Source organism: Triturus cristatus, chromosome 12, assembly GCF_964204655.1.
Source record: "Triturus cristatus chromosome 12, aTriCri1.1, whole genome shotgun sequence".
Lineage (NCBI taxonomy): Eukaryota > Metazoa > Chordata > Amphibia > Caudata > Salamandridae > Triturus > Triturus cristatus.
In genome coordinates this window covers 220,032,184-220,058,564 of record NC_140595.1, presented here as the reverse complement: position 1 = coordinate 220,058,564, position 26,381 = coordinate 220,032,184, and the positions used below count along the sequence as shown (strand labels likewise).

General features: G+C 47.4%; 1 protein-coding gene across 1 annotated transcript in view; it reads left to right on the top strand.

Annotated features, from left to right (window-relative positions):
* Nucleotides 1-26,381, top strand: part of RFWD3 (ring finger and WD repeat domain 3) — a 162,950-nt gene that overhangs the window by 27,526 nt on the left and 109,043 nt on the right. Inside the window, exon 2 of the mRNA XM_085637103.1 lies at nucleotides 3,672-4,053. Within this exon, the coding sequence (XP_085493229.1) occupies nucleotides 3,674-4,053 (380 nt within the window). The 5' untranslated portion in view covers nucleotides 3,672-3,673. The remainder of the gene's footprint in view (nucleotides 1-3,671; nucleotides 4,054-26,381) is intronic.

The following is a 26,381-nucleotide window of genomic DNA, read 5'->3' as shown; positions in this document are numbered from 1 at the left end:
GCACAAGAGTGATCAGTAAAAGACACACGACTCAAGAAGGAGATACTTTGTATTTTATTTTAAAACCAAGATCTTCGCAATAAGGTAATTAAGTTTTTAAATAAAAATACTTTTCTCTTTGTAAAATTGACACTTAAAAACTTTCAGCTCAGTTAAATACAATCCTATGGGGAAAACAATATTGCGGATAAACAGTTAAGTAATGTACTTACCAATCCAGTCTTCGGGACCAAATTTCGGCAAGGGTCAGGTGAGAATCAAAACTGCACCACAAACGGCACGGGGTGGGGAGGCTGGGTGCAGAGGCCAAAATCGGAGTTTGGCCCAATGCCTTCCAATGGAGACTGGGGGGGGGGGGGGTGCCTGTAGCCACATTGCTTGCAGGTGAGTAGATCGGTTGCAGGGGTTTGGGTGTTAGGTTAAGTGCGGGGGGCACAAAGCAGCACCAAACATACACCACCTGCGGCACAGGGGTGGCTGGATGGATGATGTAATTTAGGCAAACGGGCTGCAGGCATAGCACTGGAGGTTGCAGGAGGGAGACCAATGACAGCAGAGGTAAGTAGAGATAGGGGGGTTGTAGGGGCACCGTCAGTACATCTCACCAAGGGCCAGGGGCTTCGAGTGCAGGGGTGCCTTTCGTCATCGGAGTCGTCTTACCGGATCCGGTTGCTGTCTGGGGGAGCCTCTGGATTCACACTGCAGGCGCTGCTGTGGAGATCAGGAGGGGTTCATAAATGCTGGGCACGAGGTCAGGATCTCTGGGGAGACTTCACTCCACAGGTGAGGGGCTCGGACTCTGGCCCTGGGCGTCCGGTACAGAGTTGGCAGGGATCACGGTTCCAGCTGGATCCGGTGCCCTTGGAGTCTGTTTCTATTGGAAGGTCCGCTGTCCACAGGAGATATGAGTCTTTTTCGAAGGCAACAGTCCTCGCAGGGTTTTCAGAGCTTGCTAGCTGCAAGACCGATTGCAGGCTCGCAGAAGCTGGAGACAGGCCGGTAGGGCTGGGGCCAAGGCAGTCGTTCGATCTTCTCTGCATGGTTGTCTTCTTGCTTCTTAGGTCGTTGAAGATCTAGTTCCTAGGTCTGGTGGAGCCACCTAAATACTAGTTTTAGCAGGTAAGGCCAATGGGCATCTTTCTTGGAATTATTACACCCTCTATTATGCCACCCTCCTGTGGGTGGGGGCATAGAACTAGCCATGATTGGAGGAGTCTCCCCATCTTCAAGATGGCGGTGACTAAAAGATGTGCTTCACCTCACCTCCCCCACCTTAGGGGTGGAGTTGGCATGGGTGGTCACCTCCTATTCTCCGAAGTATTCCTGCTGGTTTCCCAGCCAAAGTGGGTGTGTAAACCAGAGGACCCTCTTCAGCTCCCAGGCCCTAGGTACCACTTATTAGGGACTTATAAGGGGCAGAAGTACCAATTGGAGATATGTTTTTAGGGGAGAAGCACTGGTACAGGAATTGAGTGACAGGGACCCTGTGCACTGCAATTTAAACTACATCAAACCCTGGCAAAAGGTGGGAGCTAACCATGGAATAGAGGCCCTCTCTCACACTCTCGATCAAATGGTTGGAGACACCTGCTCTAAACATAAGGTCACTGCTGCAGTGACACTGTATTCAGAATGCTAAGTCATTTGAGCTCAGATGTAGCATGTTATTGAACAGAACGTGGATGCTGCTGTAGCAGCCAATGAGAGAAATCCCTTTTCTAGATCACATCAAGGGCGAACCCCTTTTAGCGCAATGCCAGTTCACAAGTTACCAATTATTTGTAGGTGATCGAGTTTTCAGGCACATGAATTTTTGGACATTTACTGAACTACAATAGAGAGAATGTAACAGTTGATAGCATTTGTTATTGGAGCTGGCTGTTGCTGTCCAAAGGTGTCTATTGATTTCAATTGATATCATTTATAAGCAGATGAAGTTCTCTTTTCTTTATTCCACTGGACATTAACCTCCTCCTGCTGTCGGTTGTTTCTCGCCACCCCTTTTCCCCAGTGTTTCTTGAACCCCACCCCAAACTGTATTTAGATATATTGCACAGCAGCTCTGAAGTAGATGGTTGGGTACAGTGTTGTGTATCCTGGACTTTCAAGTAATGTAAATGAGACTGGACCATCAACCTTCATTGACGATGTGTTGAGACTGTAGTATTGTTACCCACATTGGCTTTGTTAATTCTTATGACATAGTTTACTGTTAAGACATTCTGAACCAATAAAAGTAAGAATGATAAAGAATTCGGATTACAAGTAAATAGCTTTCCATTTTTCATTGCTGGATCTTCGTTATTAGCTATATGCATATGACCACAGTAGAAAACCCATGCTACTAGAAAGATTCAGAAGAAACCCCAGGATGGTAAACCACTACAAATAGGGATAAGTTGACCAAACAGGTTTGTCAAAGCAAGGTGGCTTGCGTTAGTGTCAGCTCTGGAGTCTGAATCCAAAATGTTGTTAGTAGCTGGTTATAGCTTTGATAGCAATGGTCACATTTCTTAATAAAGCTGAAGTGGTCCCTTTTATCAAGTAAAGACATGTTAGCTTTCTGGTAACAAAGTTTTGTACAACAAAATCCCCAGGAAATGGATTGCTTAGATGTGGGCAGGGCCGAATAAATAGGACCCTTATTGATGTATATCCTGACAGCATCCATCAAACAGGCACCGACTCCGTGAGTAATTGGCAAAGAAGGTTTAATTCCAACTTCGACCCAGACGCGTTTCGGCGGGACAACCGCCTTGTTCACTGCATCAAGTTCTCTGCCATTATTACATTACAAAACCAAAGGGAATGATGGACGGAGTGTTGAACATTGCAAGCACTCGCCCCCCAGTCAACTGATCTGGGTTTAATCCATCACCGTTCTTTAGCCCACTCTGCCACCCCAGTTCAGACATGGCCATATGCAAATCAGTCTGACCCTGTGCCTCATGGGAACAGTCCAGCCCGAACTGCCAAGCCATGTCTTTCCTGGACCGGAAACAAGCTTCCTAGGACCGGTTTCTGGCATTTCAGCCGTCTTCAGCCAGGTTTGCTTGAATCCAGTGGCAAAGTGAGCAAGGGACTCACGTCTGAGCATACCCTGCCAACTTATGGCGAACAAAGCAAAACCAAATGGAATGATGGACGGGGTGTTGAACATTGCAAGCACTCACCCCCAGTCAACTGATCTGGGTTTTGTATTACATTACAACATATATACTCTCTTTACTCTATTTTGGTTGTCACAGCAACCCACCATATTGATAAACATAGAAGGGTGATGTTTTACTTAGTCGTCATGACAACAGAAAAACAGACCCAGCTGAATAAGGATGCAGAAATACAATGGGAACTAAAATTACGTAAATGTGATATATAGATATCTATATATATATATATATATATATATATATATATATATATATATATATATATTATTTCAATCTTTCTCTACTCTCCTAGTTTTATCTGAATTAAAACAAACCACTCTTATAGACCCGGTCGAAATGTAACTCGCCTAAATGTATTACACAAAATATAGAACTATTTGAGAGATGTCACAGATGCTTGGTGAAATTGTCAGCACTTATGTATTTAGAAGTATTCAAATTGCTACAGGTTGGGGATGGGACATTTTTAATGGAAATCTGATATATTTTGCCTTTCCCCAGAAATGGCGCAGGAGGAAATGGAGGTGGATTTTAGTCCACTATATAGTTCGGTTCGTTTGGATATTCCAGGAACATACTCTGGCCGCATTGATTCCACATCCCACTTGCCTTCATCCTATTTGGTGCCTCGTTTACCCACACAATCGAACCCACATTTGCACCCCATCTTGCCCGACGGTACTGTGGAGAACCAGAACATCGATGACGATGTCATTGTGGTGGGTCCTGTCCAGGCACAAGTTCAGCCCGTAGACTTGCAGCTTTTGGTTGCGGCAGTACAGCAGATCGGAGAGAGGCGTATCCTAAGGGTGCGACAGCAGGCTTCAGAGAGAAGAAATGGCCAGCAGCAAAGGACCACCAGGTCCAGGAGGCCTGTGGACAGGTAAGTGAGGCACAGTGGTGTAATTGTTTTTTAGTACTGCAGTTTTTTTGTTGTGGCTTTTTTTGTTGTTGATTATTTACATCTTCCACAACTGTGGATTGTAACATTTCGAAAAATTCATTAAATATTCTCTGTTCTGGCCGATCAATTTTCATGGAATTTTTAAGAGCCTAATGGATTTGAAGAGAAGGTCAAACTGTTTGTACTTGAGCATGTGCATTTTCTATCTGTATGGCTTAGAGGTCTTCAAATATTTGAATGCTGTGTACCCCCGTTGTGTAAAGAGTGATCCTTTATCAGAAATGTGTGTGAATGGGACATAGAGGGTTATGTGGAACCCCCCGCCCCCTTTTCGTCGTTCCTTGACACCTGCCTCCAGCCAGGACATTAGTGATGTTACTAATGGCACATTTCAGAGTAACTTTTTTTCTTCCTTTTCACTAATACATTCTACTGTTTGCAGCAGAATGCTTCTCGCGGTCAATGCCTGGTGCACTCCCTGAGATCAGTTCAGACCCCCAAAGGAAGGATTCCACCCCCCCCCCCTTTTTTTTTTTAAAAAAAAGGGGACGGTAAACATTAAGAACATGTGATTGTGCAAAATAGACGAACTAAGCACCTGGTTGTGACTTTACTATTAGGTGTGGTGTATTAAACGTTCGTATAATATAATTATTTTCTCTGAAAGCACAAGTTGTGTGTTGCTAAAGACTGTTGCTCTCTACATAAGAACAGTCTCTGCTCTTGGAATTCACGTTGTGGCCTTCACCTTTGAGACCCTGTAGTAGTTGCCAATGTACATTATTAAGACTACAATAAACATTGATTCTAGAGACCTGTCCTGCAGTAATAGCTGGGTGAAACTGGCTTGGCTGCTTAGAAAGACCAGCTAGCTACGTGATCTGTCCAGCAATGGCCTAACCTCTTCTTGGGATGTCTTACCTGTGACATTCCAAACACACATCTTTAACCTTTTGTTACTTTTGGTTGATGGGTTTGGCATTGGTGCTGCAGTATTCAGGCCTTTAAAATTCATAAAAATATTACTAGACCTGCAGGAATAGTAACGTGAATAATCTACTCGATGTAACTAATGTACTTGACATATAAACTGGCCTCACATTTTGTGATCCTGGGCAAATATTGTATTTTATGAAAAAATGCGAGTTCAGCATTTCTGCTGTGCAAAATAACTTTTTTTAAATTTATTAGTCCAAACGTTTGCTCCATGTATAATCGGAACCATGCCCACATATAGGGTACACATGACCCATGGCTTGCCTCTTAGTTCACTAATAGCATTGGTATCAGGGCGGAGGCAGGAATATTTCTCATTTCATGTTTAAAAACTCACTTTCAGAAATTTTACTAAAGCATGATGTGGTTGTACATTGTCATTTACAGACGGCACATTAAAATGACCACAAACGTAACCACTAACACGCAGTTTTACTGATCAAGCTATATAGCATGCCAATCAATGTTTGGAGATCTGGTTTCAGCAAAAATATTTATCACTTGATCATTGCCAAGTAAAGTGTTCTGATCCCATGAAAATCTTTTTTCACCACACAAATGTCTTCATAACTGCTGAAATAATAAATTTTTAAATGTTTGTACAGTTAACGTATTATCTAGTTCGATGTTAATTTAGAAGAAAACCTGACATCTTACAACCTTTCATTTCACACACTTTGCACAGCATGATTGTCACACTGTTCACTTTACAACATCCTTTAACTTCACAGTCAGAGAAAGAAAATTAAATGTAGGAAGACAAACTGGCTTTTCACCTCTGTCACTGGCAGAGAAAATGTGAAAAAACAAAAACCAGATTGAAAGTCATCTTTAGAGGTCATTCACTTTGTGAGTGAACAGAACGGCTGTTATTTGTCTGATTTCCAGAAAGGGTGTGTAGGCCTTAAAAATAGCTCGCCCTGATGAAATCTGACTCGCCATAAAAAGTGGGTGGGTAGATGTCTTGAGTCCTGGTATTTGTCAGCACACTTGAAGTACGTCATATTTGCTATATTGCAATCTGGCAATATAGCAAAAATTGAAAACACCTTCACCAGGAGTATTTGACCTTCCCCCTAGCTTCCCTCTTACACCGCTTCGTCTGATCCTTGAGGTTAGACCAATTGCAGACGAAGCCGCCCTCAGGCCCCTCTTATTTTGGCGACGTCTGTGAGTTACCCCACAGCTGGCTGAATACAGGGAAGAGTTGAGAGAGGTGTTGACTTTACAGGGTGCTGGTAAACTACTGTGGTTGGCTTTTATCAGGGACACATTTGTTGCCATGGGAAGGGGCAATCTGGGGCACAATGCAGAAGAAACCTGTCCTACAATATCTAGTAAGGACTTGATAGGGAGCTACAGGGAGTATAAACTTCGCCGGCTTCAAGATCAGTACAGACTTGAGCCTGTCCTGGATGATATCCAGCCAGCCCTTGCCAAGAAGTTAAACCTGCAGTTCAGGCATGGGGTACTTCAGGTGCGTGATTTTACTAACAAATGGGCGGGCTCACCCAATTTGGGTTGTCCGGCCTGTAGCAATGCAGCGGAGACGGAATAGTGTGTAATATCTTTCTGTCAAGGCTATAAGAAGCCGAGACACTGATGGCTGATTCAGCTATGTAGAAACCTGGGAACTAAGCACTGCACAGAGGCTTTTAGGATACTAAAATATGACATTCACTTGCCTATTGTGTCTTCACTATCCCGTTCTTTATTCTTAATGTGGTGCGTACGTAGAGCTCTCCTGAAGATTAGCCCATAGGTTTTAGTCGACCACTCTATAATATTTTTTAATTGAACCTGGCATATTTTTAACCTCTATATAATTTTTTTTGATTCTTAATAAGTATTTTTTAATTATAATACAATGTATACCTGGTTTCTTGTACATATTATATCTGTGTACATTTTTTAATGTGACCTGGAAATGGCGGCCTTGATGTTGGCAACGTGACCACGGGTTCCTGGAAAAGGGTGCACGTTTATGCAGTTTGCGCACATTAAATGATGTTGTAAGGCACTTGCAATTTTTGCAGGCAATCACAATGGAGGGCTATGGGGCTCGAGTTTGTGCCTATTTGGTCTGCCTTGTGCTTTTTTCATCTTGTTACTGTTATTGTATTGCACATGTATTGCACACACACACACACACTTTAATGAGTCTTGTATTCGTATGCCAATCCCAGGTCATTGGATGTGGGCATGTGAGATTATAGAGTATTTTATGGAATATTAATGTGATGTACAAGCACTTTTGAGTAATTCTGGCCCACAATTAGATCAACAAATTCCTTTTTTTGTTTTAATTTTTAATATAATGTATTGTATTTGCACATGTACTTTTATGGTCAAAAATACCGAAATAAAGTTTCTTGATGATGATGGTATCTAGTTTGAAGGCATAGTTGCTTAGATATTGTGACAAAGGGCAAGTTGATCATTGCCCTGAAATTTTATGTTTTCCCTTTTTTCTTAAAGTTTTTTTTTTTGTCCTCATATCACCTAAGCTGCTGCAATCTCAGGTGACATTGTTTAGCCGGCCTCACACCTGATGCACATGCAATAGCCTAACCACACCAAGATGGGCAAGAGCACCCATCTTGCTTAGGTGCAATCATAGGACTGCAGCTTTCCAGTTCCATCCTACAAGTCCAATCAGGGCCTTAAGCCAGTCCTCTGGGAGGGGCGGTGCCCGATCTAACCAATGTTTACATATCTCCCTTCTAGCAAGCAGCACTAAATAAGTGCAGGTACCTCTGTGCCCTACCCAGGAGTCTGAGTGATTCCGTATCGGTTCTCAGCAACACAAACTCAGTACTCGGCTTGATTCTGACGCCCAGAATATCAGCTATAATATTACTCGCGGTGTTCCAGATCCTGCTAATCGTGGGACAGGTGACAAACATATGCTCATTGTTTGCTTCGGCATTTCCTCATCTTATGCACCTTGGAATCGGAGACCGTACAAATCTTGCTATCCTTTGGGGAGGTGGGGGGGTCCAATATATTCTGTTAATAATAAAAAAGTGATTTGTTTTTTTAATTAGCTGACTTGACCATGGAATACAACAATTTCAAAGATGTTTGCCACAAATGTTGGAGCCCAGATTCTGGTTTCTCCCCTCCCAGACCCCATACGGTCCCCCCCCAGGATTTCATCCTCCGCTTCCAATACCGTATGGAATCCTTGCTAATAGGCCAAACGTCTTGCAGGAGTGATTCAATTTCCCAGGCAACACCAATCTCCTACCAATAGGAGAGTTGCACACATTTCAATTTGGATAATGAGCCCCTAGTCTTCGCGTTAAGTGTTTCCCATGGTAAAGGCCCATCCATTGTTAAGCATGAACTAAAACCTAATCCTGCCAAGACCTCCCACAGATTCTTCCAACAAACTCGGTCGAAGGACTTGGCAGCATCTATTGTGTCGAAGGCAAGTGTAATCGAACAGGTAGTGGCCAGATCGATGCAACTGATATGTTGCTGGGTTCATTTGTGGATCTGGCACTTAGAGACAAACCCCTTCTGGCCAGGTTGGATTAATTTGGGAGCTAACTTGGCCAGCTTTCCACCTAGAATGCTTGCAACAACCTTGTAATTGGCATTTAAGAGAAAATTTGTCTAATTTGAGTCCTTAATCTTGGGCTCTTTAGTGGATTTCAGTATCGACACTAACGTAGCTTCCTTCCATGACTGCGGGATCTGGGTGTTCTCTAAATAGATGGAATCAAACAATTTCCCCCAAATTGGCATTACCACCTCTTTCAGTGTCTTATACAGCTCCGAGGGGAAGGCATCTGGCCCGCCGCCTTCCTGTTCTTGGGCGGGTTCGAATGCTCCATAATTTCAGCCTCCGTGATCTGTGCTTCAGGGGACTCCTTTCCCTTCTCCATGAGCACCGGGAGATCCCAGTCCCTCTGCTACCCCCTCAGACAATCAAGATCTGGACTAATCTTCTCTGTGTATAATGCTGAAAAAAGGGAGACAAGGTGCACCTGCATCTCGCCAGCATTGTTAGAGGTGTTCTGCGGGTTGATGACTAATTCTTTAATAATATTTCTAGACCTTTCTGATCTCGCTTTCCAGGTCAGGAGTGCTCCAGATCTCTCCCCATATTCATACTGTTGGCCTGCCACTTTTCCCTACAGTTCTTTTCCAACTTAAGTTTGAAGTTTAACTGAGCATTTTCTATCCTATTCCACACTTGATCCCTGCCCTGGGAGGAACTTTGCACCTGCAAGGTGGTCTCCAATTTCCCAATTTTCTGTTCCATGGCAATAAACTCCGCCTTCTCTAGTCTGTTCTTGCCTGACTTTGCAAAAACCTGCGTATAAAGGGGCGGGGGGGGGGGTTGTTTTTTATGCAGTATTCCTACCGTGGGAAGCCCATGGGCATTTAAAATGGCAATCAGTAGAGGGAGGATTCTTCGGGGGGGGGTAGAGGTGCTGGGTGGGGAGCAGTTGGAACCCCCCACCCAAAAAATAAGTCCTCTAAGTCAATGGACTGCCGTTTTAAGTGCCTGCGCACATACCCACAGAAATTTATTACGGGAAGAATGGGTGGAAACTCCTAAAAAAGAAATGTGTTACGCACGGAGAGATGTTTGGAATGTTTATGGCCTTAGATCAAAGGGGAGGCAAAGATTGGTACTTTGGTATCTCGAGGAGAGTGACACCCACCTAATGATCGTGGCGGAGACTAACTTAACAGCAATGGAGAGCAGAGCCCTTTGCTCAGAATATAGCTGGATCAAGAGTTATACAGTCACAAAGGAAGCGTTTGTAAAGGAGTTTGTTTCCTTGAGAGGAAAGGAGCAGGGATCGAGATTGTCTTCTAAAATGGATTTTGGCAGGTATGGAATGTTCCAACTACGAATTATATGTGTGGGATTTTATGGCCCTAGAGTGGAACTTGGAGTTTGTATTACCGGTGGTCTTAGTGGGCGATTTTAACACTGTGCTTGATCCTACTCTCTGAGTGCACTAGGAGAGACTGAATTTCTACACCTAAAACTAGGCGGGCATTAAGGAGCATGATCCAGAACCTGGGATTGGTGGGCATGTGGCAGACAAGGGGATATACTTTCTGTAGTAAGAAATATAGATACGTTTGGGGGTTTATTATTTCTTCGTAGATATTATATTGGATAAGATCAAAGAAATCTGCCTGGACATATTTCCGATCACTCTGCTTTGACTATGGTTTTTCAGTACCCTGCATGTAGGCAAAACCCTAGGTGGACTGTTAATCATGCCCTCCTTCTTGATGCTGAAGTTATTTTGTCCCAGGGCAAAGCCAGTGGTGACTTTTTTAATGGTAATATTAGGTCTGCCTCTCCTGCTTCAGTCTAAGACACGTTATGTTCTCCCTATACTACTTTAACTGTTCAGGAGGGCGTGGGCAAGATGTTGGTTGTGTGAGAAGTGCTTTTGAGTCTCTCTGACCCCACTGAACATTTGCAGCAAGAGCGCCTTCCCGCCAGGCCCTCGGCCCAAGGAAGACACACTGGAGCCCAAAGGGAGGTGTCCCCCCTGCAGGAGTGAGCTCGGTGAGGCTGAGAAGTTGTGCTCCGGGGACCCGGGACGGAGGCAGGTGGACCGTGTGGCTGCGGTGGAGGTGAGCGTCCACCGAGAGTATGGGCTCGGCCGGCTCACCGCTGGATGGTGCCAAAGCTCTATACAACTGAAGAGAGAAGCCCTACATCGAGACCTACCGGAGTGAAGGAGGAGAGAAGGGCCGCTGACTGCCAACTATCGGGACCGGTGTACGCAGCAAGGGTTTAGAGAAGACTCAGCCGATCCATCCATTAACAGTGCCTTCATAGGCGCTGGAGGGTGAGTGAAGACTGACAACCGGAGAGACCCTCCCCTCCGGTATCTGATGATCCCAGGCCGTCCACTGTAGTATAGGACTCCGAGCGCCTGCACCCTGCCTCATGTGTGCTCACTTGAAGCTAGACAGAGGTTCGTGGGGCCTTGAGTTGCCCAAGGAGGTATCGCGCCTACGTGGACCGAATTCAAATGAGAATAGCCAGACAATCAAAGGAAGACCCCACTGGGAGTGCTCATCGGTGGCAGAGTGTGGCTGAGGAGACAATTCAGTACTGTCCTACTTCATCCTGGGATGGGTAAGACGACCCAAGTCATGGCTGCTGTGCATTCCAAGAAGAATCGGTCCCTCAGGGACATGCTTACGAAACAGCCGTAGGAGGACACCGTCTGGGCCCTCACCGAGTAACGCTGGGCAACAGGAGGGGACGTAGGACACAGACCTTCATGGCATCGCTTTTCTCCTCCCTCCGAATAGACCTACAGGAGATGCAGGCGCAGCTCTCGGCAGATGTGAAAGGAGTATGAAGGGACCTGGAGGAGGTTGGAGACAGTCGTGGCATTGGAGGATCGCAAATCCGGTCGGGAGGAAAAGATGGAGCTGATGCAACAGGAGATTCTCCGACTTAGGGAGCAACATTTAGAGCTACTAGCACAGGCAGAAGACATGGAAAATCGGTCCTGGCAAAATAACGTATGAATCTGGGGAATGCTGGCTCAGGTAGAGGATCTGCGGGTTTATGTCCTAGCATTTGTTCCATCAAATCCTAGAGTACAATGACTGTACAAATATCCAAATCGACCGCGTCCTCTGAGTTGGGCTGCCCAGAGGGGGTAATGCACTCCCGGCAGACATCTTAGGATGTCTGCATGACTTTCGAATCAAAGAATCACTTATTCGCAGGGAGTAGGAGACCCACCCGGTTCAGTTTCGAGATCATACTCCAATGCTATGCCAGGACCTGTCGGTGACTACTCCACAAGCGTAGGGAATTCTGCCCTATCACGACCCATCTCGGGGAGAAAGGGATAGCGTACTCCTGAGCCACCCTTTAGTATCATTTTCTGCTGTGAAGGAAAGCTGCGACAAGTGAGATCCTTAAGAGGCATTTAAGGTCCTGGGCCTCCAGGAGGGGACGGCAAAGGAGGTGAGGCCTGGTTACCCAGAGGGTACTCGTTGCAAGCAACACCACTGGCGTAAAGCTGGGAAACCCTCCATGAGTCACAAACCGGATACAGCAGACTGTGCTCGCCACACTATCTGGCTCCCCTGGGTCGCAGGATCCCACTTGAACTGATGCAATGGACCTGGCCGGGAAGCGGCGGATTCGGGGAGATGATCTTTTGCAAACGCTCCTTCACTTTATCTGCTTCTGAGAGACTGTTCTCGAAGTGGAGAAGTTAGTGAAATTTTTGACACCTACTCAGAATCTCCTATTTTGACTGGGGTACAAGGGTATTTTTTCCTCCTTTTTTTTTTTTTTTTTTTTTTTTTTCCTCCTTTTTTTTTCCTCCTTTTTTTTCTTTTTCTCCTCGGCACCCGTTATGTATAGAGCGTTGCAGCAGAGGCGCGTATGTCTGCCCTGCGTTCGGCCAGCCCGTATCTTCACTGTGCCCATATTCACTGCGCTGAGCGAACAGCATGAGCTATGCTTAGGGACCTGAAAGTCCCCAATGTTCGGGCCTCAATCACCCAGTGTATCGCGCTGCGATTCTGTTCCTGCTAGAGCGATCGGGGGAATATATGCTTACTGCACGAATATCTACTGCTTCCCAAAGTCACTGCCCGCATGCGCTCCAGCTGGTTTCCCGTCAGCTATGGTCTTCAGGCCCACAAAAAAAAAATTAAGTGGCTATTTTATTGGACTGGAGGTTTAATGACATAACCTCAACATTAGTTGAAACAAAGGGGCATTTATTGTCAGTGAGGATACAATGGGGCTCGGTCTCCTTTACCCTGGCAAACATATACGCTCCAAATGTAGATAGAAACCTTTTGTTCTTAACGCGCTGGCAGCTGTGCTCATGACCCCGGACTCAGCTGTGCTGGTGAGGGTGTGGGGGAGACTTTAACCTGGTCATGGATCCTGCCCTGGATCGCTCCGATCAGCGCCCCGCGTAAGCGGGACCTCTGGGCCCGATGGACTGGGCTGGCTGGCAGAGGGTGGCCTTGGCACTTTCGGCATCCAGTAACAAACTATACCTTTTATTCTGCAGCGCACAAATCATATGCGCGTATTGACCACTTTCTCACTTCCCTGTTGCTTGCGACTAGTCAGCAATGTAAGCATCAAACCAAGATCCATCCAGGACCATGCCATGATCAAGCTGATGCTCCGTGCGGTCAACTTTCGGCCTAGTCCCTCCCGATGGCGACTGCACGAATGGCTGCTGCAGTCTCCTGTTACACGGTCAGCAATGCGTAGGGTGCTGACGGACTATCTCCGCACCAACGACATGGGAGGCAACCCACTGGTGTCGGTATGGAAAGCACTCAAATTAGTGGTACTGGGTGAGTTTCACAAAATCTGCGGCAGAGAACAGAGTGCGACAGGAAAAGTGTCGGCAGCTGGAGCAAGTGGTCACGGAGATGGAGGCCATCCATAAACATATGGGGGCTCCCAGAGTCTGGACATGGCAGAGTATGCCCTCCTTCGGCTCTGACATAAGTTCTACCTGAGCAGTGACTGATGCGGGTGCATGCTGGCCCATAGGCTTCGTGCCACAACCGTGGTGGCGTCTAAAGACTTGATCAGGCAGGCTTCAGGGGAGGAAGTGCATTCGGACAAGGACATTGTTGCGGTTTTTAAGGAGTTCTACCAGACCCTGTATTCCAACTCGGATGGCTTCCCCAGCGACCCGAGTTCATACCTGCAGGGGATTCCCATTACTTGCTTGCCGGCGACCCGCTCATCCCAACTAGATCTACCTATACAGGTCAAGGAAGTGGCCACAGCGATGGTGCGCCTTAAGCCCCATAAAGCGCAATTTTATAAAACATTGTCAGGAATTAGCTCCTCGCCTTGCTCAACTCTTTAATTCCTTTCTTGAGATGTGTGCGCTGACGGACACGATGAGGGAGGCATCAATATCCATGATTCTCAAACGACCCCAAGGAATTGGGTCATACAGACCCATTTCCCTACTAAATATCGACGCCAAGCTCTTCGGCGGAATCCTGGCTTCCCGCCTGAACCCACTTATGCCGCGCCTGGTCGATCCCGACCAGGTCAGCTTTATCCTGACGAGACAGTGGGGAGACAATACGAAGAGGCTCCTGCATCTTACGGATATCACCCAGACGTCCCACAAAGAAGCGATACTCTTTCCCATTGATGCCAAAAAGGCGTTTGACCGCGTCCAGTGGGCCTACCTTTTCTAAATGCTGCAAACACAAGGAGATGATGGACGGAACGTTGAAACATTTCAGACACTCACCCCCAGTCACAGATCTGGGTTGAATCCATCATCGTTCTTTAGCTCACTTCGCCACCCCTGTTCAGACACAGCTATATGCAAATCAGTCTTAACCCTGTGCCTCATGGGAACAGTTACGCCATTTTGGGTTCAGGTGGATAGGCTGTATCTATAGTGTCCTTAGAGCCTCCGTCCGAGTCAATCGAACATTCTCGGCTACTTTCCAGATAAATCGGAGCACCTGCCGGGTCTGCCCGCTTTCGCCATTTCTCTTCACGCTCTACATGGAGCTAATGGCACAGCGTATTCGGGACAATCCGCAGATTGCGGGCATTTGGTTTGGAGCAGATGCTCAGATCAGCTTATATGCTGATGATGTCATTCTTTCTCTTGCGAACCCAATGGCTTCTTTACTGACCCTACTGGATGAAATGCAGATCTGCGGAGAAGTCTTTGGATTCAAGGTTAATCTCACTAAATCTCAGATCCTAAATCTGTCAGTCCCCCCACCCTCAGGAGGCCGCTGTCACCACCTTCAGCGGCACTGCGCTCATTTCAGCTTCTTATCAATAAATTTGACTGGGGGTTGGGGAGAAAGCACGTCTCTGGTTACTCAATTGGCACAGCCCAAAGGCGTCCTAGGGCTCCCCGTGATACATTGGTACTTTCAAGCGGCACAACTACGCTATCTGGTGGAATGGAACCATTCTCTCACCGAAAAGCATTGGTCCTTCATGGACCAGTCGCTGGCGTGAATATTTGGTGCGAAGCGTGGCTCCTGCATAAACGCGGGGCTTGGGTTTTGTACTCCCCCAGTAACACCCCCAACGATGAAAGTGTGGGGCAGCGTTGCCCTTGGAAGGGGTGTCGCCGAGTATTGACAACACTGACTTCCCGACCGGGGTGCGGCTCGGAGGTGTTTAGCAGATGACAAGAGCAAGGATGTAAGCGGGTGGGTTCTCTTTTTGACCCCTATGGGATCATCCTTTTTGAACAACTCCATCGGGACTACTCACTCCCCACAGCAGATGCAATCTGCTATTTGGAACTGAGACACTTGGTGACCTCTCCAGAGTACAAGATGGCTGCCTCCCGTCCCCTTACCGTATTCGAAAAGTGGCTGGTCCGCATGGGTGACCACAAGCGCCTCATCTCTGAACTCTATGCTATGCTGCCAAAAGGGAATGATGAGCGCAAAACTAAGGGCCAGCTGTGTTGAGAGGAGGAACTGGGGCGCTCTCCCTACAAAAAGGAATGGGCTGATATTTATTATAGAGCACATCACACCGCTTACAACATAGCAGGAACTGAGACAGCTTACAAATTAGCCTCTTACTGGTACCTTACACCCGCTCACATCCACAGATGGGACAAGGGGCGCTCAGAGATATGCTGAAAGGAGTGCGGGCAAACAGGCTCTCTTGTTCATCTGCTCTGGCATTGCCCCAAGCTGTCACGATTCTGGGAGCGGATACCAGATGACATTGACTCAGCATTCGATACCTCTCTCCTGCGCTTCCCTACGTACACCATCCTAGGTCTCCCAAATCCCCAGACTTTCCCACTACGCTTGCTGCGCGGCCAGCAGATGACCCTGGTGCTACACGCTCTGCAACTAGTGATCCTAGCTCTCTGGGGTACCGTGGCCCTCCCAGACCACATGTTGTGGCTTCACAAACTATTGTTGATGTTGGGAATGGAGCGGTTGTCCCTTGTTGTAGAGCATGGGTACTCACAAACTTTCTCTCGGGGGCCAAATTTACAGTGTGGTTTCTGGCTGAGGGCCGCACCGGTGGGGGCGGGGCCAGTGGGGGAGGGGGCGGGGCTAGAGCAAAAAAAAACTATGACCATGAGGTTGAACACAGGCCACTGCAGCGGACGCCTTCATCCACTGAGCCACCAGACCCGGTATGCACACATATCTGTCTGTCTGTCTGTCTGTCTGTCTGTCTGTCTCCCGCCCTCTCTGTCTGTCTGTCTGTCTGTCTCCCGCCCTCTCTGTCTGTCTGTCTGTCTGTCTCCCGCCCTCTCTGTCTGTCTGTCTGTCTGTCTCCCGCCCTCTCTGTCTGTCTGTCTGTCTCCCGCCCTCTCTGTCTGTCTGTCTGTCTGTCTGTCTCCCGCCCTCTCTGTCTGTCTGTCTGTCTGTCTCCCGCCCTGTCTGTCTGTCTGTCTGTCTCCCGCCATCTCTGTCTGTCTGTCTGTCTCCCGCCCTCTCTGTCTGTCTGTCTGTCTCCCGCCCTGTCTGTCTGTCTGTCTCCCGCCCTCTCTGTCTGTCTGTCTGTCTCCCGCCCTCTCTGTCTGTCTGTCTGTCTCCCGCCCTCTCTGTCTGTCTGTCTGTCTCCCGCCCTCTCTGTCTGTCTGTCTGTCTGTCTGTCTCCCGCCCTCTCTGTCTGTCTGTCTGTCTGTCTCCCGCCCTCTCTGTCTGTCTGTCTGTCTCCCGCCCTCTCTGTCTGTCTGTCTGTCTGTCTGTCTGTCTCCCGCCCTCTCTGTCTGTCTGTCTGTCTGTCTCCCGCCCTCTCTGTCTGTCTGTCTGTCTGTCTGTCTCCCGCCCTCTCTGTCTGTCTGTCTGTCTGTCTGTCTCCCGCCCTCTCTGTCTGTCTGTCTGTCTCCCGCCCTGTCTGTCTGTCTGTCTGTCTCCCGCCCTCTCTGTCTGTCTGTCTGTCTCCCGCCCTGTCTGTCTGTCTCCCGCCCTCTCTGTCTGTCTGTCTCCCGCCCTCTCTGTCTGTCTGTCTGTCTGTCTCCCGCCCTCTCTGTCTGTCTGTCTGTCTCCCGCCCTCTCTGTCTGTCTGTCTCCCGCCCTCTGTCTGTCTGTCTCCCGCCCTCTGTCTGTCTGTCTCCCGCCCTCTCTGTCTGTCTGTCTGTCTGTCTCCCGCCCTCTCTGTCTGTCTGTCTGTCTGTCTCCCGCCCTCTCTGTCTGTCTGTCTGTCTGTCTGTCTCCCGCCCTCTCTGTCTGTCTGTCTGTCTGTCTCCCGCCCTCTCTGTCTGTCTGTCTGTCTGTCTCCCGCCCTCTCTGTCTGTCTGTCTGTCTGTCTCCCGCCCTCTCTGTCTGTCTGTCTGTCTGTCTGTCTCCCGCCCTCTCTGTCTGTCTGTCTGTCTGTCTCCCGCCCTCTCTGTCTGTCTGTCTGTCTCCCGCCCTCTCTGTCTGTCTGTCTGTCTGTCTCCCGCCCTCTCTGTCTGTCTGTCTGTCTCCCGCCCTCTCTGTCTGTCTGTCTGTCTCCCGCCCTCTCTGTCTGTCTGTCTGTCTCCCGCCCTCTCTGTCTGTCTGTCTGTCTCCCGCCCTCTCTGTCTGTCTGTCTGTCTCCCGCCCTCTCTGTCTGTCTGTCTGTCTCCCGCCCTCTCTGTCTGTCTGTCTGTCTCCCGCCCTCTCTGTCTGTCTGTCTGTCTCCCGCCCTCTCTGTCTGTCTGTCTGTCTGTCTCCCGCCCTCTCTGTCTGTCTGTCTGTCTGTCTCCCGCCCTCTCTGTCTGTCTGTCTGTCTGTCTCCCGCCCTCTCTGTCTGTCTGTCTGTCTGTCTCCCGCCCTCTCTCTGTCTGTCTGTCTCCCGCCCTCTCTCTGTCTGTCTGTCTCCCGCCCTCTCTCTCTGTCTGTCTGTCTCCCGCCCTCTCTCTGTCTGTCTGTCTCCCGCCCTCTCTCTCTGTCTGTCTGTCTGTCTGTCTCCCGCCCTCTCTCTCTGTCTGTCTGTCTCCCGCCCTCTCTCTCTGTCTGTCTGTCTCCCGCCCTCTCTGTCTGTCTGTCTCCCGCCCTCTCTATCTATCTCTCACTCTGTCTATCTATCTCTCACTCTGTCTATCTATCTCTCACTCTGTCTATCTATCTCTCACTCTGTCTATCTATCTCTCACTCTGTCTATCTATCTCTCACTCTGTCTATCTATCTCTCACTCTGTCTATCTATCTATCTCTCTGTCTATCTATCTCTCACTCTGTCTATCTATCTCTCACTCTGTCTATCTATCTCTCACTCTGTCTATCTATCTCTCACTCTGTCTATCTATCTCTCACTCTGTCTCCCGCCCTCTCTGTCTCTCTCCCTCTGTCTGCCTCTCTCCCTCCCTTCCTCTCCGTCTCCCTCCCTGTTTGTCTCGCTCCCTCCCTCTGTCTGCCTCTCTCCCTCTGTCTGCCTCTCTCCCTCCCTTCCTCTCCGTCTCCCTCCCTGTTTGTCTCGCTCCCTCCCTCTGTCTGCCTCTCTCCCTCTGTCTGCCTCTCTCCCTCCCTTCCTCTCCGTCTCCCTCCCTCCCTCTCTCTCCCTCTCTCCCTCTGTCTCCCTCCCTCCCTCTGTCTCCGTCTCTCTCCCTCCCTCTGTCTCACTCACTGTTTGTCTCCCTTTCTTTCTGTCCCCCTCCCTCCCTCTCTCTCTCCCTCTCCCTCCCTCTCTCCCTCTCCCTCCCACTCTCTATTGCTCTCTTTCCTCTGTCTCCCTCCCTCTGTCTCCCTCCCTCCCTCCTCTGTTCTCCCTCCGTCTCCCTCCCTCTCCCTCCCTCCCTCCCCCTCTGTCTCCCACTCTCTCTCCCTGTCTTCCCCCTCTCCCTGTCTTCCTCCTCTCCCTGTCTTCCTCCTCTCCCTGTCTTCCTCCTCTCCCTCTCTCTCCCTCCCTCCCTCTGTCGCACTCTGTCTTCCTCCCGCTGTCACCTCACCCCCTGCTCTCACTCCCTGCTGCCCTCCATCACCTCACCCTGCTGTCCTCTGTCACCTCACCCCTCGCTGACAGCTTCCAGGGAACGCACACGGCCGCCGCACCCAAGTACTTCACAGGTCTTTTAAAGGCCATTTACTTGTTAATGAGGCTTTGTTGTATTTCACCTCTTCTTAGCGCCCCTGCATCTCCACTCATTCAGAGGGGAGACGCAGGGGCGCTAAGAAGAGGTGAAATACAACAAAGCCTCATTAACAAGTAAATGGCCTTTAAAAGAATCGCCCGGCCTCACAGCTCCGCGCTGCTGTAACCGGCGGTGTTCGCTGACAAGCACAGGGCACAGGCACTATGTCTGCAAGGTCCGCGGGCCGCCAAGGAAGGCTTGCCGGGCCGCTGACGGCCCGCGGGCCGTACTATGAGTACCCGTGTTGTAGAGGATAGAGTAGCTGCATACGCGGAATTGTGGGCTCCTTTCATTTTGTATTCTCTAATACCTACAGATCTTGCGTCTATTACCCTCACAAGGCGCTGAATCACTATTGCCCTCACTACTGGCTCTGAACCCATGCAGGATACATAAGCTATCACGCGCTACTCAAAGATTAACGCAGACATGCTCCTGGTGCGGAGGAATGGGAGGGGGTAGGAGGGAGGGAGGGAGGGGAGAAGGGAGCGCGTTTAGTTTAAAGTTTCATTTTAGCAGTCTGCTCTATATATTTCAACGGTCCTTTTATTGCTGCTAGCCTCCGGGTTGTGGGCACATAGGTGTGTATTTTTCACTTTCATGACATACGCTGCCGGCCTATGAGTTGTGTTAACTGCCCTATGGATCCTTATTAGTAAACAGAATTGTTCCATAACTGTTCAAGGGGTTAGTGAATTGGTTTGTCTAGCTTCCCACATAGGGAGGAAAATTGTCTTGTCTGTTTCGCAATAGACTATAATGGATTGCTTATTGGTCTAGGTGTCTCTCCAATTTATCCGCAATTGGATGAGAAAAACTAACTATAACCAAACATCAGATGGTGAACTCTGTTTTTGCATGTTTTGCGCCGGATCCAATTGGGCCGGTGCTGCTGTTCGTACCACACATATATGAATCAACTAATGCCTTCTTTTGTTGGACCTTCGACTCCACAGACCTTCCTATAGATTGACATAAGTCTCTCGTATTAAGCATGTGCTGATTGTTTTGATTCCAGGGAAGCCCTCATGATTTTCAACCAGTTCACCACTTTCTCTGGAACTTTGTATCCAATGTGCAGTCTTTTCCTTGTACTTTTCAATGACGACAGCAGCCGGACCATTATGAGGAGGCATTCTGAGGCTTTTCTGTTGGCCATGTTACAGCCACTTTGAACTCAAATCCACAAATATTTAGGGACCCTAATTTCAAACAATGTATTAAAAATCTACCAAAAGCCCCTTTTGAAATTCTCACTAATCTCTTTACCTCTGTAAACCATTTATCTGTATCGTCTCTTAACTTTTGAAAGTTTGTCGTAACTTCAAGGAGATCAGATCTCTGGCAGGGAATATGCACATAATCGCCAGCATACACTTTTCACAAAGTAAATCAAGACACAATTGGATCAGGCTCACTTCCACATGCTTTCACTTCTTTTTCTGCTTCAATCGTTTTCTTCTTTGCTTTACCACCCCCCTTCTTACTTCATTTTTCTCTAGCCTTTCAGATTGTATCAAATGTTGTTGCTGTTTAGTATTTCATGTATATTATACTGTTGTAATGAAGATGTCAGGTAGTCCATGTATTAAGCAAGTAGTTTTATTCAAGTAAGATGTTAACAAGTAGAGCCCCAGCAGGAGCAGCCTTCCTGCTGCTCAGCCCATACTCCAACTGACACTCCACATCCAGGCATCCTCACATTCCATTACATCACCGTGCACACCAACATTCCACAGCACATTCACACTGGCTGAGCAGCAGGTTTAACACATCTCCTTCTGTTTATACAAATGACAGAGAAGCTCTAGAAAGAATAACATTAAAAATAGTGCATGCAAAGGGTGACAATAAAACTAATACATGCAACACAATGACATCAGAACAAATGCAAGACAATAATCAGTGTAGCAAAGTGCTGATGCGAAAGCATGAAGATAAGATTGAAACAATTCATGCATGTGTACAACAATAGATAAAATAATACAAGCAAAAGAAAACATAAATATGATAAAAGGCATATACACACATCATCTCCCTTTTAACCAAACCAAGAAAACGTACACCGTACCACACCTCAAAACACAAACCAAACCCAGATACCACCAACAACAAGCTGGCTGGCCAGGCCAACAAGAAAGAGGTACAAAGGATACCCACTGCAATTCGCGGTAAAAAACCATGCAAACAAGAGCAATAAAAAAACATGGAAAATCATTCCACACCAAACAAACGGCATAAACGCTGCCCGTGTGGAACACGACTCCACACGAAACATATGGCATGAAAATTGCCCTATACCCAGACCTGAAGTTAGGGTGGTACGTGTGGAAAGACGCTCCATGCGGAACAGTGCACAACTCACCACCCAATCAAATCGTAAGAGAAACAGCAATCACTAGGAAAAAAACACTCACTCTTCAAAATATGGCTTTAACTCAGCCCTTCACCGAAACCCGAAGTAAGCGCGATAAGCGTGGGAGCATGGGTGGCAGGCACCCCACACAATCATCCAAACTGACCACTGACATCCAACGTTAGTCATTCAAAGTGACTAGGAAACTAGAACCAATATAAGCAATGGGTGGAACACACCCGACACAGTCATCCATAGTGAGAATGAAAAGAAGAAGAATGCAATAATGCAAGCAATAGCTGAATAACATAGACCAGAGAATGTGGGGGGGTGGGGAAGGGATCTACATACTTCACACAGTCCTCTAAAGTGGCAAAACAACAACTTGAAAACATCAGAAATGATTCCCAAGCACTGGCATCATGCACTCACATATACTAGTACACAACAAAGTAAAAAGAAACCGTACGTAATATTCTGGCCATTTGGTAAAATTTGAAAGAAAAAACATGACCCTGGCAGCAGACTAGCAAAGTGTGAAGAGATAAAGCTTGCCCCCTAAAGTCCCTGGTGACGGATGTTCATTTGAACCAGCACAACACCGTAAATTCAAAGTTTCCAATCTTTAATGTGTGAATGTTGAAGGAACTCTTCACCACTGTAGAATACTTGCCAGAATCACTGAGATCTGGAAAAAAAAACATCTCCAACTTATCACAAAGAATAATAAAGTACTTGTTCCAAGTCTGACACGCTTCCCAGATTGCAGACAGAGATCTTAGTCTGTCAACAGGAATATTTCACTTGAACACCTCGCCGTTTAAAAAAACAAAACAAAGACAGTACAGACATTTAAGCTACAGTACTCTACACTGACGGGGGAATAGGAGATTTCCACAGGTTTTATGCCCTGATCTCTTGGCTGTGCACAAATGTCGCATCGGAACACCTGCAGGGGCACACAGAGCAGGCAGGCATTGAAGAATCACCACAGATAGAAGATAAGATATCCGAGAATCTCCGGCTTCATCGTTACCACAAACAAAATGGTAGCACGCTGTGTAACATGTGTTGAGTGGCTCCAAGTGCGTACGTGCGCCAATATTGCTGCACAGGAATATGGATGAGGGGAAAGACTGGGTCGTGAAGAATTCCAGGAACCTCAAGTTGAGACGTCACTGAAGAGGCCTCGCGCAACTGAGTCCTGCGCTTCCAGCATGGAGCAGCTGATCAGATGTGGGCACCCGAGCAGATTCAAACAGCGCTCTTTCAAACCAAAATTGCAACGCTGCCGCCAAACCGTTACCGTGTAACTCACCGGTGTCCGCAAGAGACCACTAAAACACTGGGTTGATGCAGAGAAACAGCTGCCATAGTTGCAATGGCGGTGCAAATTCAACTGTAATGAGTAGTATCCCAAAATCCTTAATTGACAGGAGCATACGCTGGGCAGCAACCATCGTAAAAGGGTGCAGGAGAAATTAAATACACAAGCTGCTCACAATCGCTCACAGAAAGCAGTGATAAGGCAAGGCAGCGACCACGAACGTTCACCATACTTTTTGTAGTAAACAACACAGCCAAGAATAAGCAAAGCGTAGCTCACCAGGAGTGCTGTGTAGTATGCGCCGGGTGGTAGGCTGTCCACAGGTCCACACCAATCAATCCATGAAGAAACACAGCGGGATCTGGCAGGCCCAGGTTGTGGCCGACTGGTCTTGAGATCACTGGTGGGGCTCAGGGCTGCCAGATTGCTGTTACACACTCTGCGCTTAGTTTCAATATGAAGTCCATCAAGAATTTGCTTCAGGCTTCATTTTTCTGTAGATTATGTTTCCATTAGTCTTGGCTTCCATCATCCAGTTCTTAGACGCAGGTTCTTTTTAAAAATCGTCGCCACAATATGTAGTAATGAAGATGTCAGGTAGTCCATGTATTAAGCAGGTAGTTTTATTAAAGTAAGATGTTAACAAGTAGAGCCCCAGCAGGAGCAGCCTTCCTGCTGCTCAGCCCATACTCCAACTGACACTCCACATCCATGCATCCTCACATTCCATTACATCACCGTGCACACCGACATTCCACAGCACATTCATACTGACTGAGCAGCAGGTATAACATATACGTGGTTTATTTCTCTATGTCTCTATGGTAATTGTGTCCTGTTAACTGTCTGCAATTTCAGTCTTTATTTGGAGAACATTAATTACTCCTTGCCAGTCCACTTGGTTTTACTGTACTCCCAGCTGACTCAGCAAGTGAACTAGCATGAACAGTAAGAATTCTAGTAGGACTGCTTCATTTTCCGGCGGCGCAGTAGACAATGGGAGTATAAGTGCACTCCTACTTGGCTGTCCTGCACCCTTACCTTGAGACAATCTGGGTGTCTTGAAACTAGTAAATCCTCTAAGAAGTTGTCATCCTTATCTGAATTGTACTGTCTTTTATTTACTATTTTTAATGTCGCAAATGTTATTATCCATTTTCCTTTTGTTTGGCTCATTAATAGTTGCACCCTGCAGCATATCCTCCCTCTCAGCACTCTTCTCTGAGCTCCCCACTTTGACTCTGACAATGGCTCACAGCACGTCTGACTTTGTTCTTCTTTTTCTTTTGTTCTTTCTCGATAGTAACATGAGCACATTCATTCAGTGCTTCCAACTGTACAGGTCTAGGTCGCGGTTTCTTCTCCTACATCATATATGTCAAGTAATAAAGCCTCCTGATATTGAAAATAAACTTTGATGGAAATTGCATGTTCTTTTCATCTGATGTGATCTCAGTCCATTCTTTTAACCACATGCACTTCTGGAAACCGAATTAAAGATAATTTTGTACACTGGTGAATTTTCTGGGGGAATCTTTTCTTCTTTCGTAACAGAAACTTAAAATATTTTCCAAGCAGCACCCATTTGTGCTCAGTCCTACACAAAACCATGATAAATAAACACAATCAACCACTTACAGCACGGTTCAGCAAACATCCTTGGATCGCAGCACAAACTACAGCAACAACGGGCCAGTCACAGCGCTGCTCAATGTGATGGTCAACTAGTTGCAGCACGGTTCGCTATGGCACATTCCTGGAGATACTGCAGAATCACAAACACATTAAAGAAAACGATTTCTATCTGTTTAATGTATACAAGGGGAAGGAAAAGAAGTTAAAAAAATGCACAAAAAGAGAGTGAAATCTTCCCGTACTATCGATGTAGAAGAGTAGGATCTGCACTTATGTTGCCCCCACTTTTTTTCTGATGTATACACTGGTTTCTGGCTATAGTCTGGCTGGGTCCCTGCTAATCAGGGCCCCAGCCTCTCTGTTCTCTCTAAACAACTTTGAGTGCATAGTAGATGCACTAGTGATTGGATACTTTGGTACCTAGTATAGGGTACCCTAGGTACCAAAGGCATAGGTACTTCACAGGCCTACCAGGGGCTGAAGCATGTATTATGCCACCCCTGGGAAGCAGACTAAATCTGACACCACAGGCCTCAACACAATTGGAAAAGAGAGGCTTAGGGAGGGCCCCCCGCCGCACTGAACACTAGTCTGGCCGCCTCAGCCGGGAGCTCTCCCCCCTAGTGGGCACCTCACCTCACCACCACTGCATGCGCTCCAGCGCCTCCACGCCGCCGCCTGAGGCTCCACAGCTCCCGATCCAGGAAGCGATGCCACTCACAGCCCTGCTTGACCTTCACTTAAGGGCCCCGGCTTCCTGCACTGCGTACGCACAGCCCACGCCCGGCACCAGCAGACGTCTTCCGGTGGGTTTCGCCCCAGGCAGGCTCTCGTTGTTCCGTGGCACCCGCCACAACATCCCAATATTACAGGCAAGCCGGTAAAGACCTCCAGGCACGTCCCGCGCTGCCACTGCGCCGTCTACAGCACTCCCGTCGGCCGGCCCGGAAAAAAATCAGGAACAGCCCGGTGGTGGCTGGCGGCTCTGTTAACAGCCTGAAGTCACCCCGGGGTCTGACAGACCCAGGAACTCCGCAGAGGCAGACTGTTCATGCCGCTTTCAGGCAGGATTTATGACGGGCCAGCGTAACTCATTAAGAGAATGTCCGCTATGTTTGGCTGCTTGGCTCTGCTGCCCATCTAGAGGTAATTTTAAGTGTTTTTGAACAGTTTAGCAATCGTTTTCTCCACTCCAAAAGTATTCTTAATGTTCCTACCAAACCAGTATTCACTGTCTGTTGAAAAGTAACATTGTATGAAGTTTAACTTACCTGCAACTAAGTAAATCTTGGTTCTGGAAATAAAACAACAACATAACTACTTTTTACACAAATAATCATACTAAATTTAGTCTTTGAGCGTGTGACATAATTTGTTGCCCGAGTGTGTACAACAAATGCTTAACGCTTCCTTCTAATGAGCCTGACTCTTCAACCACACTACCACAAAAGAGTAATGTATTCTCTCCTTTAGCCTCTGCTATACCTTTGGGGATCCAATGGACTCTGTGCACACTATACCTACTTTGGTATAGTATATACAGAGCCAGCTTCCCACAGTGTCTGTAATCTGCAAATGTTTTGCACTCATTCTGTGTTAAGCCTAAGGCTGCTTGACCACACTACCCCCTAATAGAGCGCTTTGGGATTGTATAGCAAGCCCCTGTCCACTCATAAGGGAACCCCTGGACTCTTTACACAGTATGTCAACTTATTGATATATCACATAAAGAGCCAACTTCCTACAAGGACGTAAGTTAATTGACATGATTTGTACATTGATCACAATATGATAGTTTGCCTCTTGTTTCCTGAGGCCTAAAAAGGGGCACTCCAAACATTTCTGTAGCTGTCATCAAGCAGTGAGATGGTGGTGACTGACCTATTAATCAAAATCCAGCCTCTACATTATTTTGCTTTGTGCTTTCAGATTGA